At 48.2% G+C, this 13,238-nt stretch overlaps 1 protein-coding gene across 2 annotated transcripts in view; it reads right to left on the bottom strand.

The window, feature by feature from the left end:
• Positions 1-12,603, bottom strand: part of FEZ1 (fasciculation and elongation protein zeta 1) — a 38,904-nt gene extending 26,301 nt beyond the window's left edge. The window contains exons 1-3 of one of the 2 annotated variants that reach the window (XM_045860280.1): positions 12,453-12,603; positions 6,766-7,110; positions 301-400 (exon numbers count right to left, since the gene is read on the bottom strand). In XM_045860280.1, coding sequence (XP_045716236.1) covers positions 301-400; positions 6,766-7,076 — 411 coding nt within the window. In that variant the 5' untranslated portion in view covers positions 7,077-7,110; positions 12,453-12,603. Of the gene's footprint in view, positions 1-300; positions 401-6,765; positions 7,111-12,158; positions 12,282-12,452 lie in introns of those variants that run through there. The other variant, XM_045860281.1, reaches the window with a different exon arrangement.
• Positions 12,604-13,238: the final 635 nt, after the last annotated feature.

The raw sequence follows: 13,238 nt of genomic DNA, 5'->3' as shown, positions 1-13,238 counted from the left end.
TGAACACAAAAGAAACTCATGGTAGCCACTGCCCTCCCCTTCCTTCAGACCACCTAATGTTCCATGTTGGAGCACCCAGACCAGCACAGAAGTACCTGCACTATGTTTTTCACAGGTAACAATTCCAGTCACCCTGTGTACACAGGACGTGCCCCTCCTCCACAGCTCCTCCTTCCCAGTGGTGATTTTGAGTGTTCAATGGGGAAGACCGTTTAGTCCCTAAGTGTTTTTCAAACTGGAATCCACATTTTCCCAAGCCCTATAAAGTTGGGGGCAGTGTTGGGGGGAGCAGAGAGGTACCTCAGTGTCAGAGCTGTTGCCATTCAGAGCCTCCAGGTTTGGGTCCCTCCAGTCCTCTGAGAGTGAAGGGATGTAATTGTCTGTCAGAGCATCCCAGACCCTGGAAACAAAGAGAAGCTCTCATTAGCACCCATCTGTGGCCCCGCCCCCCTGGAGGAAGGAAGAGCTGGGCCAGGGGAGCAGAGGGGCCCCCAGGAGCGCCAGGCTGAGGCATCTGTCTTCCAGCATGCAGGGGCAAGGCAGCTTAGACACCGAATCAGAGGCTCCACTGGGAGAGAAACGGCCCAGAGAATGGACCCTGGCCGGGAGCTTCCAAGTGCAAGGTGTTTGCTTCGGGGAAGAGAAATTTCTCACCATCGAGATGCATATGGTAGACAGTATGATGAGACCACCTCTGGCAATAACAAAATTGCCCCAGAAAATAAATCTGCCCTTCCACAAAATAGTTCACATCTCATGAAACTAAGTAATGCCCCTGTTTCCTTTCTTATGGGCAGAGAAGAGTGGAAGAGAAGAGAGGAACGGGGGGAGAGGAGGGGAGATCTGGGCAGATTTTCTGGCTGGATCTCATTAAGAACAGGGTCGTCATCTGGGTCAATGTTGCTGATGCTTACTTATTACCCAAAAGGTTTAGCGAGCCCATGGGGGGCATAATCTGCCCTCTAATGGCAGAGTCAGAGTGTCCCTTGCCTCCATCATGGACCCTCTAAAGCAACCATATGGGGGGAAGCAATGAACACACCTCTGTCTCCATCATCACTTCTCAGTGGGAGAAGATGGTGCTCCCTTGATTGTATTTCTTTTTTAAATTGTGACATGTACATTATTTTAAAAAAAAGGTTTTTACAATTCCTGTTGCTCAACTCACCTATTTCAGAACGATTTGTTTGGGGGAAAAGGGAGGTGGGGAAAATCCAGAAGTCACAAACTCTCATGCAGAGGAAAACACATACACTAGTCAATAGCAAGGGATTGATGTGAATCAGTAAACCAAGCCCTAAAATACTGCCACCATGGAAGCAGGCAGCACCTGAGCTAACACTAAAGAACAATAAAGGAGGGCTCTATGCAACATCCTTCCGGTGCCTGTGCATGTCAAACATGAGTGATACCTATGAAACCAACAGATAATATTAGATAATATTATCTAGATAATATTAATATAAGAAAATAGCCATTTAAAATAAGTAATACATGGATCAAATTGAAAAAATGACAAATATGAATTAAAATGCTGAAACAAGTGCAAATTATCTGTATAATATATTATATACATTAGACATTATAATTTTTATATATAAAGAGAGCAAAACAGAGCACAGATACTTGAAATCAAAATCAGATACATAAAATGAAGGAGGAAAGTGTTCTTAACACTTAATGTATATAAAATCAGGAATACTATATGATATATGAGTGTATAAGCAAAGAGATTTTCCTAGCTCATGATGCATACAATTTGAACTGGCAACGAAATGAAATGAGTTCTCAAAAACACGATTTAATGGCAGTGCTTGGGTGATCGGCTCATTTACTGTTTTCCTACGATTACAGGAAACACTTCGTGAGCGCTCACCAATCGTTCATTAGACGGCTATTCAGCAGGGTTTCAGAGTCTACTCCCTAAACACTGCAATAATCCAATCTCTATCAGGCACTATTAGCGCCTCCTTAATCCAGCCTAATTCCAAATCCATGTCTCATTAGCATTCTAGAGTCAGGAGGCAAACGTGATTTGCTGTCTCCAAGACCAAACTCCAAACGCCACGCCCACTAGAAAGGTGGGGACAACCCCTGCTTGCATCAGATCACTGCATCACATTCTCGGAGGTGAGAATGTAACAAAAATGTACACAGGCACTGACCTTCGGATTTGTCCCTGCAGCAAGTGCCTAGAAAATGAAATTCAGCAAAGCCCAAAATAGTCCGCAGCGCGTGTCCCTCTCTCCCAGGCAGGATGGAAGCTGGGAACTTCAATAGGCTGCACACTGTCCAATGATCTTCAAATTGTCTACATCCTTAAGGTGACTGCTGGAAACTCTGGCCAATCTTTTAGGGAACAGCAACTTTCCTCATCTGAGCCTTCATGACCCTACAGTGTATTTTATCTCCTAATCCTAGATTTTTAGTGATGACTTCCTAACCCTTTATCTCCTCCGAATTTCAAGCCATTCTCATTCTCTTTGAGGTTTTGCCCAGGTTTTCTTCTTCCTTTCAAGGTGCTCTTTATCCTTTGAGGTTTGTGAACAGCCTTGGCAGAATGACTCTCATCTCTTTGCAGTCACTCGCAGGCCCTTCCTGTACTTATCGGGTTCCCGTCCACCAGCAATCACAGCAGCCAACATGTAACCAACACGCACTCACGGTAAGCCAGGTGTTATCCTAAACACTTACTGTGGATTAATTCAGTCACTTCTCACAGCTCTGTAGGGCAGATGCTAATGAGGAAGAACGGAAACCTAGGAAAGTTCATTTAACTTGTGCAAGTTGACACAGCCATTAAAACAGAGGTGGGGTTTGAATCCAGGCAATAGAGCCACAGAGCCTGGCTTCCTAACCATTGAACTCCACAAACTCTTGATGAATTTTTTGACGGGCATGGGCAACAGAACACTGTAAAGTTCCAAATCACACCTAGGACTGCGGTTCGGAACCTGGCTGTGCGGGGAGCACCTGCAGCTACCTTGCTCAGGGCAGTGCTTTTCTCCAGTCTGCAGAAGACAATGGCTTGGGCAGCAGGGGCCCACGCTGCTTTCTGCCTCCATCCCCATCCCAGGGAAGGGCAAATGGAAGGCAAAGGCAGAACGCAGAGACGCAGGCAGCCATGGGACCAAGGAGCGTGGGAAGAGGAAGAGAGAGGGAAGGACTTTCTCCCCAGAGAGGCTAACTCTCCGATGGCAAGCAGGGTCCTTGGAAATGAACAAATTCCCTTTTGTGGGTACCCTGAAGTGGACCGTAAAATCCCACTTCCCTGAGCAGCAGCCTGCTCTGTACTCTTACCCTGGAGAAAGGAGACTTTGAAAGCTATCTATTCTATCTTTCATCGAAGAGCTAAGATTAAACAGGTTGCCTCAGTTCCTGTCCTGCTGCCCCGAGATTCAGTTTGCTGAAAATAACAGAAAAGTCTTTTCAGGTGCATATGTCATATAGCTTGGGCTCAGAGGCCTGCAGAACTGATTACACTGTCGTTCGGCAGAGGGCTAGGGGGAAAGGGTGCTGGCAGAGGATGAAGACACCAGACAGCATGGGTGGTGATGATACACCTAGACAAGAGCTCGGATCTGAAGCCGGCAGTATAGCCATCAAGGCTACATTAATCCTGCTGCACACGCGTGTGCGCACACACATCCTACACATCTACTCCTGGCAATATGGTAAGTAGTGTACAGGGCTCCTCAGAATTGCAACTTGGTAACATGTCCCTGAACCCTCTCAGGCTGAACCCCCTCAAATGGACCTTGTCCAGTGTCCATTTGTGTCTAGTGCCAATGTCCACCCTTAGATGCGTGTTAACATGAGTACGCTCTTGCAGTTAACACTTAGAAGTAACTAATTACTAGCACAATAATGACTTTGAACAACTTTTTAGAGTCATCCCAATGCTTAAACAGAATTAATGCTATCTCTGCCTTCTCTAGGGAAACACTGCACCTCTAATAAAAGAATTAACTTTCCTAAAAATCACAGTTATCTGTCAGCTTTTCCTAGCTGATTATTTAATATTTATTTGTCTTCAACTTACAGTGTGGCTGCCTACAGGCTATTTACATATTGTGCAGACTTAGCCTGTGTCTTTAACATCACCTTTAAACCCATGATTTCATCTCAAGAACAGGAGAACTGTCACTGTTCTCGCATGTTTGGCCCCTTTGTATCCAGGGCCCTTGTAGGAGGGCTGGTAGGGACCCCAATGAGGCAAGAGGTGAGGTGAGACAGTCCGTTCCCATTTTGTATTGGCCTCTAAGAAGCTCTGGTCCCCAGGTTCAATCTCTTATGATAAAGGAAAGAGTGATCACACCTAAGCCAAGAAGAGATTCTGAAATCGTTTCTAAATTCAAAAACAGGAGCGGTATATTCAAGCCTGACTCTCCTTGAAGGCTCCATGCCCCAAAGAGTCAGAGATAAGGTGATATCTCAGCCAGTTCCCTAGTAGCCGGACACTCCAAATGGGAATCAAAGGAATCAAACTTCAGAGGGAATCACTGCATTTGCTTTATGATTTGTGCTTTCTTTAAGGAGGTTAGTGTGACCAAAAACGTCATTGTTTTTGTTTTAAAAGGTTCTGTATTTAGTTCTATTCCACCCCAAACACTTTCAATTCATTTGGAAGTGAAATATCCCTCCAAATATTAAACCTAAGCAAGTTTCTAGAACATGAGAGCTAGGCTCAGGAGAATTGCAAGCAGATTAGATATTCAATTATCTTTCTCCTTTACCTCATCATAATTTTACAGTTGAAATATCTGAGTAGGTGTCTGGAAAATAAAGTATGCAATTTAATTCTGATTTTATTTTAGGTTGTAAAGAGTTAGATACACGGACTGGCTAGAAAGCAGTGTTCATATCTCTCTTACCAGCTTCCTCCCTCTACACTATCCCCAAGTCATATTTGATCTCTAAGGAATCATTCAACCTTTGGTCTTTTAGCCGAGTCAGTCAATGAGGCAGGCGAGTGAGAAAAATCAGGATAAAACCAATAATCCCACATGACGGTAATTGACATTGAGTGGCCTCTGCCGATGTGCTGGGAGAGAGTAAGAACCTGCTTGCTGGGCCTCCATCCTTAATGAGGCAGAGGGGGATTTAGATAACGGAGAAATGATTTACTGGAAGAAAAAGATATGAGACACATCTCAATATGTCATTTTCAGAGCACAGCCGGGATGAGGTAAGACATTAGGCTCTTTGCGAGTCCTTAGTCCCGCTTCATCAAGATCGGGCCCTGGAGGTTTCGAAGAGAAGGCCGCACGCAGCCGACTCGAGTTAGGAGACCAGCCCAAGGTCACACAGCGAGTTAGTGAGAGCAGGAAAATTAAGATTCATAGTCCTTATATTTCTAGTTCATTGCCTGGTGCAATGAACTGGAGTGAAAAAATACTCTGTACAGTCAAGCCCCACATTTACCCATTTTTTGATTTAAAAGAGTTGAGCAAATTATAATCGGCTCAGTATCTAAAAAGGATTTGTCTGAAATGTAAAATGGAATCAGAACATGCAGCGCACAGAGACGGTACCGGTCACCAGAGCGAAATGTTCTCTATGCCCGTGTCTTTAGGCGAGACTGAATTAAAAAGAAAAGACAGAAATGGGGGTAGACCTAGAAATACTTTACACATCCCTACAAGGCTAGCTGTTATTGCTCATCCAACTCATTCCATATTCAATAGTTCATTCAAAAATATTTATTTGATCACTCACTACACACCAAGCACTGTATTAGACAGCGGGGATATAATAGTAAGACACAGATGGGTCGCCCTCAGAGATGCAGTCTTAATTAGTCACCACAGACGCAACCGTCTGCCAAACATGGTCAGACCCAAGCCTCCAGGACATGCCTCTTACCCAGCTGGTTTACGGTCAACTCTTCCCACTCAAGTCCGTGAAAAGAGAACCCAAAGCACGGTTGCTCAAAACTCCCATCACCATCCACGTGCCATTCCTGTGAGATGCCTAAAGAACAACTGGTACATATTTTATCTCTATAGGGAATTCATGTGTTTTTTTCTAAATGCCCCCAAACACTGTTCTTTCATTTATATGACAAATTACCCCTTCTCTTTCTAGTCCCTCTTCAAATAGCTCCATTCCCAGATCCTTTTTCTTGACTACAGGTCAGACCCGAGAAGGCGGCTGGTAAGTGACATGGGGAATGTGCCCACCCAGAAGCCGCTTCTCCCAGTTATCACCCTGACATTGCCCGGGGTAATCCCATGGGCTCTCTGTTCAGTGTATGTGTGTTCCTATTTGGACACATCTTAACCTTTCTAGATATTTTTTTCGGTGGTGAAAGACTATAAACAATTTGGAGATGTTCACAATTCTGGTGTTTCTTGAAGGAAATTGTTCTAATGACATAGATTCCTCTCTCATAGTTAATTTCTTTTTTCTGGTCTTTTTTTTTTTTATATCTGGGTGGATTCCCACTGACATAAAGAAAGCTGAAGATAGCCCCCCAAATGTACCATGCTCCTGAAATTCTATTTTGTATCGAGGAAAAACTTTCTATTTCCTAAAATTCCTTCATTCCTTTAAGCCATTCTTCCCATTTGGGAAAGCTCTACCGGCGACCGTACAGAGCCGCATCATCGCAGAGCCGCGTCAGCCGTTGCCAGGCACTGCCCCCCGACATAGAAATGGAGGCAGGAAGCCACGAACTCACAGCCAGAAACTACTTCTATGACAAGGAGCCCCAGGCTACAGGGTTCCGGTATGAAGAGGAAGAGGGCAACTAAGGCTTCTTACTCCTCGTCCTGCAGGGTCTCCTCCTCCTCCTGGATCTGGAACTGGTTCTTCACGGGAGCTAGGTTCTCGGTCTTGGCGTTGTAGTTCCGAAAGCAGACATTGAGCTTCTCATCAAACTCATTCACGAGGTCCTCCATGGACTTGAAGCTGATTATTTCAGAGGAAAAATTCTCAAGCTCAGACAGGGAGGGGTCCTCTAGATGGTGGGGAGATGAGCCATAGAAACACCGGGGCTTCTCCTCCTGTTCCTCTGAGCAGCAGGGCCGGAGGTCCTCAAACTCTTCGTCCAAACTCACTAGTGGGGCCTCCATTCTGGCACAGCGGCAGCTCTCAGGATTCGTTTATCTAGGAGAAATAAACGAGGCAAAGTGAGCTTGGGCTGGGCTTTCGGGCCAGCTCTGCTGATAAGTGGAATGACATTCCATTACTCTGTGTCTCCCTAAAACCAAAGATTCCACTTCACCAGCATCCTTCGCTCCTGCACTTCCCCATTATTGTGCACTTAAGGAGTTCAAACATCACTGTCCGTATGAATAATGCTAACCCAAATAGAGTAAACTTGAGAGACATACCTGCTCTGAAAAACAAAGCTTAGCGGTGCACGTGCAGCCCCTGGACGAGACCGCCTAGGCTCGCATCCTGTTCTGCCCCTTACCAGCGCCAGCCTTAGCAAGTTTCTCAACTTCTCTGTGCTGCATTTTAGCCTTCTCAAGACAGATATAACAATGGGACCTACCTCCCAGGGTTGTCATAGGGGTAAAGGAGCAAACACAGGGGAGAGCTTAGAACAGTGGCTGGCAGACAGTAAATGTTAATATTATTCAGTGTATGCCCAAATCCTTAACCATGTACTCCAAAAAGCTGGTGGTTCTTCATAACTTACTTGGTGGCAAAACCTGACCTGACCTAAGCTCATTTGGCAGGTAAACCTAATCTATGTGAAGAAAAAAGCTGCGTATGGTTTTGTTACCCCATTTCTAGAGATTGTTTCCCTCACCCCCAGGGGATGATATACAGAATATGCACTCTACTGCTGCCTTCCAAAATTCAAGATAACTGAAGTTCTGAAACATGCATGACCCCAAGGATTTGGGGTAGGAATTCATGGGCCAGGATATGACTACCTTCCTCAATAAATAAGAGGTTAATAGAATGCCAACTGAGACGTTCAAGCAAGCAGCAGAGTTTTTCCCAGACACAGAACATATGTCTGGGACCAGAGGAATGGAATACATGATCCATTATCCCGTAAAAGACAGACCCACTACTGCCCAGGCCAGTAGGAGTTGGTTGGAGTATTGTTCCATGGACCCAAAGGTCGAGGGTTCAATTCCTGCTCAGGGCATGTGCCTAGGTCGCAGATTTGATCCTCAGTTGTGTGCATACAAGGATGTAGCCAATCGATGTTTCTCTCTCACATTGATTAAAAAAAAAGAAAAGACAGACCATGTGTCCCAGAGCAGAACCCATGAGCAGCACCCTGCACCCTGTACCCGGGAAGGCTGCACACTCTGGCCTCCCTTCAGTTCCCAACAGCTCCGGGCCCTCTTCATACATTGCCTTCATCTGTGATGTATCCATCTGTGCAGCCCCAAGCCCTTTGCCAATTTGCATCTAAATTTGTCAAGGGCACAGGCGTCCTCTGACCACCTCCCCGCTCCCCGGTCCTAGCACACGCTGCCCTGCGGCCAGGCCATCAGTCACTGCGCACTCACTGAAGAACGATCTTCTCACCCTGCGTTCAGTTTCTCATTTTCAATTTCAGGCAGCACAAGCACCATTATCTATCCTGCCCTTGTCTGCGCACACAACTCCCTTCCTTGCAACAAAGCCAGGCAACCCAACTCTTCTCTCCTGTCTCCGGAATCTTTGATCCAGTTAGATGCTTACATTGGAACCGCTACCTGAGGAGAACCAAACAGACGGCAAAAGCTACGGGTTTGGCCCTAGGAGTGCCATTTTCCATCTCTTTCTATGGAACTAAAACTCTAAACAAGCAAAGCGAAGGGCGTGCCAGGCCCTGGACAGCTCTTCCTGGGCTTTTACTGGGGTTGAGTCAGTGGGCACAGCATCACATCAAAGCATATTCTGAGTATTTACAGTTTACGAAGGCAACATGATAGGACCTTAGAATATAAAAAGATACAAAGGCAGGATGATATCTTGGAAAGAACACAGGCTTAAGGGCCAACAGGCCTGCCAATGTCTGGCTCAGTGACAAGCATGGTGGGTCTTGATCACCTCACTTGTTAAAATGAAGGTGGTGGTATAGAGCTAACACCTTTGGAACTTGATTTTACTAACATATGAACTTAATTATAATAATGTATTTTATTTAATCCAGCATATTCAAACTATCACCATTTCAAATCGTAATCCATATTTTAAAATATTAATGATATGCTTTTATATTCTTTTTCATACTGTCTTTGAAATCCAGGGTATATTTTACATTCACAGTAAGCCTCTGTTTAGACGAGCCGCCTTTCCAGTACCCAAGAGCTGCATGTAACCAATGGCTACCCTACTGGACAACACAGCTACCAAGCCATACACAACTAATTGTCAGAGAGTGATTCTTCACAGAGGGGCCACAGATGCCAAGGGCTCTTAAGTATAATTACATTTTAGTTAATGCATTTAAAAACATATTCAGAGAAGGATCCCATAGGTTTCTCCACATTGCCAAAAGGGCCCACCCACAGCACAGAAATGATCAGGGGTCCCTTAGTGCCAATGCGAGTTTAGACAAGACCACAGAGTGAACAGTGAGTGGGGAAGGTTTTACTGGTGAGGAGTTTGTGTCGATGGAGGGAGGACTCCGTGAGGGTGAGGTGCCTGGACTCCGGGTTCCCACCCCCATCCTATCGCTTCCTCGCTCTGAGACTTTGGGCAAATCATCAGCCTCCTTGTGCCTCGGTTTCCTCGTCTCTAAAATGGGATTTAGAATAGCACTCACACTGAAGGTTATTTTGTGGAGTAAATAAGATCATCTTTGAAACGCTAGGCACCATGTATGGAATACATAGTGTCCAATGCATGTCAGTGATTTTAGGAAAATGGGAATAACTTAGTTCCATGGAAATGTGGAGTGAGAGTGCTCCAAGTGACAGAAAAACTGTCCCTGCTGTGACATACTATCCTCCAAATGCTCATCAAGTGAGAGAACTATTGCTGAATGAACTTTACCATCTTTTTTTGCTAAGGCACCCATATTTTAGTTCATTTGGTCAAAGCCTTTTGACTCATGGGTCCCATTTCAGAGAGACATGAAAGTGAACCAGCAGATGTTCCAGAAACTTACATTTCCTTTAAATGTGAGCTTTTTTCCAGGAGAGACAGTGTGCTGGAAGGAATAGGTGATACCAAGGGGGTGGGGATTTGAAACAGCACAATCTACACTAATTAACCAGCAACAAGAGGGCTATCTAGGACTCAGATTGAGTTTTGAGCCTTGGCAACAGGGAGATTATGCTGAAAGCACCCATCCTCAGCAGCCTCTAGAGAAACAGATTCATCTAGAGGAGTATTAAGGAAGAAATCGGTATCATAGTTCGAGAGTTCAGAAACATGACCACAATCCATAATGGAGCTTGATTGCTTTCCACCAGTTCACTGCCTGGGAGCCAAGAAGCTTGGCGTGAAAGGCCAGCTGGACACGATGCTAAGACTGAAAGCTGTGCTGGGGATGAGCAGTCACTCCACACCCAAAGTGAGCCCAGAATTTGTAGAAAAAGCTCCGGCTGCGGCAGAGGAGATGAGAGCCAGGCATTCTGACCGGTCTTGAGGAGGGGGTTCTGGGTTGGGGCTCGAAGCCCTTCTTGAAATGGTGCCCCCTTCTCTCCTTCCTTCAGCTCAACGTCTTTCACTCTTCCCTAAGGGAAGAGGGCCTTTGCGCCCCCCTCAACTGATATGTCCTGCTCTTGCATCCTGGCAGGCTTGCCTATCTTCCCGTCTTCATTGCAGGTCACCTCCGAGGTCTCCTCCCCACCTTAAAAGCTAGGGTCCATGTAATCAGTCACTTACCCCCTTTCTCTGTACTTTCAAAGTTGATTTTTTAAACAGCATGTGAAGCATGACAGAAGGCTTGTCTTATCCTTTTCTCTTTAAGCACAGAGGGCAGGAGTATAGTTTGACTATGTCCTATAATCTATTCCCTTCATTTTGGCTCCCAATGGATAGTGTAATTTGGAAAAGAAAAGGCACCTCGGAGCTTCATGGAGGCCCGGCAGGAAACACACAAGCCTCTCTCTCCTCTCTCTCGTGCAGGATAATGATGCACTGGCTGCAGCTCGGGGCTGCGGTACAGATTTCCAGTCCCTGCTTTGCTGAGCTGAGCAGAGTGGAGCAGAGAGCAGAGAATTTACCGTGCCTCCACAGAGGCCCCCTGCCATTGCTCCCCTCTTCCCATTACTTGCCCATAGATCAATTGTTTCTGTGTGCCCCCCCATCCCTCACACCTGCCCTCCACTAATGTACCTTCAGTTTCCTGCTGCTACTCAGCAACACCCAGCCAGTACACAGGATCCTGCCAGCTTCACATTTTGATGGAAAGAGTATTTCATCACATACAAGCCAGCAATCCCCTTGCGGTTCTGCTCCCCCCTGTTTCCCCTCCTCCCGCTGCTCCATTCACCCTCATCTCGCATCCCCCCTACCCTCCGCCCCTGGGCTGTTGGGGTAAATAAAGGCTCCTGCGAGCAACACAATGGCTGGCGCTCCAAGAAAGCTGGGCTCACCCCACTGGCCGCACACAGACTCCACTGGTCCTTTTGACCAAACAAGACCGGGACACAGGAATGGGTAAGGATTTGGGGGTGTCGATCGGCGAGGATGGAATGGGTAGGCAAGAGAGAACAGAGGGCTGTGATAGTAACCCCCGCCACGAGCTCTGTCCAGCGTAGCGCTCCGAGCTCCGGAGACCCTGAGCCCCCAGTAGGCAGCGCGCCCTCCACCACACTCCTCCTTCCTCCGACCTGTCCTGCGGTCCAACAATCGCTCCCCAGCGTCTGCGGCAGCGGCCAGGGTGCTGACCCTGCAGGCATGCTGAGTCCTGGGGAAGGCCTGGCACCCCAGGGAGAGCACAGCGTAGGGCGGGGCGGGTTATTAGGGACACAGACGACTCGAGCTTTTAAGGTGACGGACAGGAGGAGGCACCGACCCACTGCTCCGGCACCACCCGGCATCGTCCGCAGAGTCCCCTGCCTCCCCGGCCCACACCGCGTGCTCAGGCACACAGACACACACATGCACACACGCACCCCCGCACGGGCCAGCTCACACGTACACACACTGTCACACTCACATACACACATCCACTGTCACGCTCAGTCACTCTCTCTCACACACACACACACACACACACACACACACACACACACACACACACACACCAGGCCTGGCTGGGGGCCCAGGCTCTGATGCTGCTTGCAGTGCCCGTGGTCCCACATCCCCGGTCGGGCGCTGCGTCCACGCTGAGCTCCCGCGAACGGCTGGACAGAGAGTGCCGGCCTCCGGGCTTTTCCATTCCGATTCCAGGATGGCACGGGGCAAGAGGTGCGAGGCTGCGGCTCTCCTAGACCTGCGGGCAGGGGAGCCCGGGGTCGCAGGGCCTCCTCACCACCCTGTCCAACCCCCACCCACGGCCGTGGGTCGGTCCGGACCAAGGTCGCCCCCCGCGACTGCACCTGTGCGGGTCCTGGCGGAGGGAGGCGGGTCCCGGGGCTCAGCGGGACACCTCCATCCACAGAATGGCCGGAGCGCAGTGCGAGGGAGCGGCGGGGCAGCGGCTGCGGGGCAGTGCGGCGGCGGCAGCAGCGAGCTCCCCTCCGCCCGCCCTCCGCCCCTCCCCGCGCTCGTGCCCGGGCTCCGGGAGCGCGCCCGCGCTCCGGCTCCCGCCCACTGGCACGCGCGGGACCCATGCGTCATCTCCTTGTTAACATTCATAGCCTTCTTTGGAGCAGGTGGCTGCCTTTATTAATATTTATAAGTCAGTGCCTCCCCCCACCCCATTTAACATCGGCCTGCTTCCCACAGGAATATGCAGAAAGTCCAAGTTGTGCGCGTGCAGTAACTCGGGATGGAAGTCTCACTGGGCCTGACGCTGTAAATTCTCGAAAAAACTAGGCGGTGCCTGAGTGGGTGAGCGAGTGAATGCCTCCAGGCACGCTCCAAGGACTCCCGGACTTTCCCGGCTGCCCATTCTACCGTACTGGGGCTGAGGTGGGCAAGTCGAGGGATGCCTGCCAGCCACAGGCCAGGTCAGACCTCCAGTCAAAGGCGATCAACACTTCACCTCCCAACTGTGCGGAACGGGAGCTGGATCGAGGCTAATAATGCTGAGTGAGGTTTCCAGACCCGGCGGACTTGTGATGAGGATAACTCACCAGGCGATATAAGGAAGGAGCTGAGGGCTTTATGAAAATTTACTCCTCGTTCATTTGTCTGGCCCACTATGCATAAGCCTGTGCTTA

This window comes from Phyllostomus hastatus, unplaced genomic scaffold, assembly GCF_019186645.2.
Source record: "Phyllostomus hastatus isolate PE091 unplaced genomic scaffold, TTU_PhHast_1.1 phas_scaffold_193, whole genome shotgun sequence".
In the NCBI taxonomy this organism is placed as follows: domain Eukaryota; kingdom Metazoa; phylum Chordata; class Mammalia; order Chiroptera; family Phyllostomidae; genus Phyllostomus; species Phyllostomus hastatus.
Note: the sequence above shows the minus strand (reverse complement) of the source record. Positions and strands in the feature narration are given on the sequence as shown.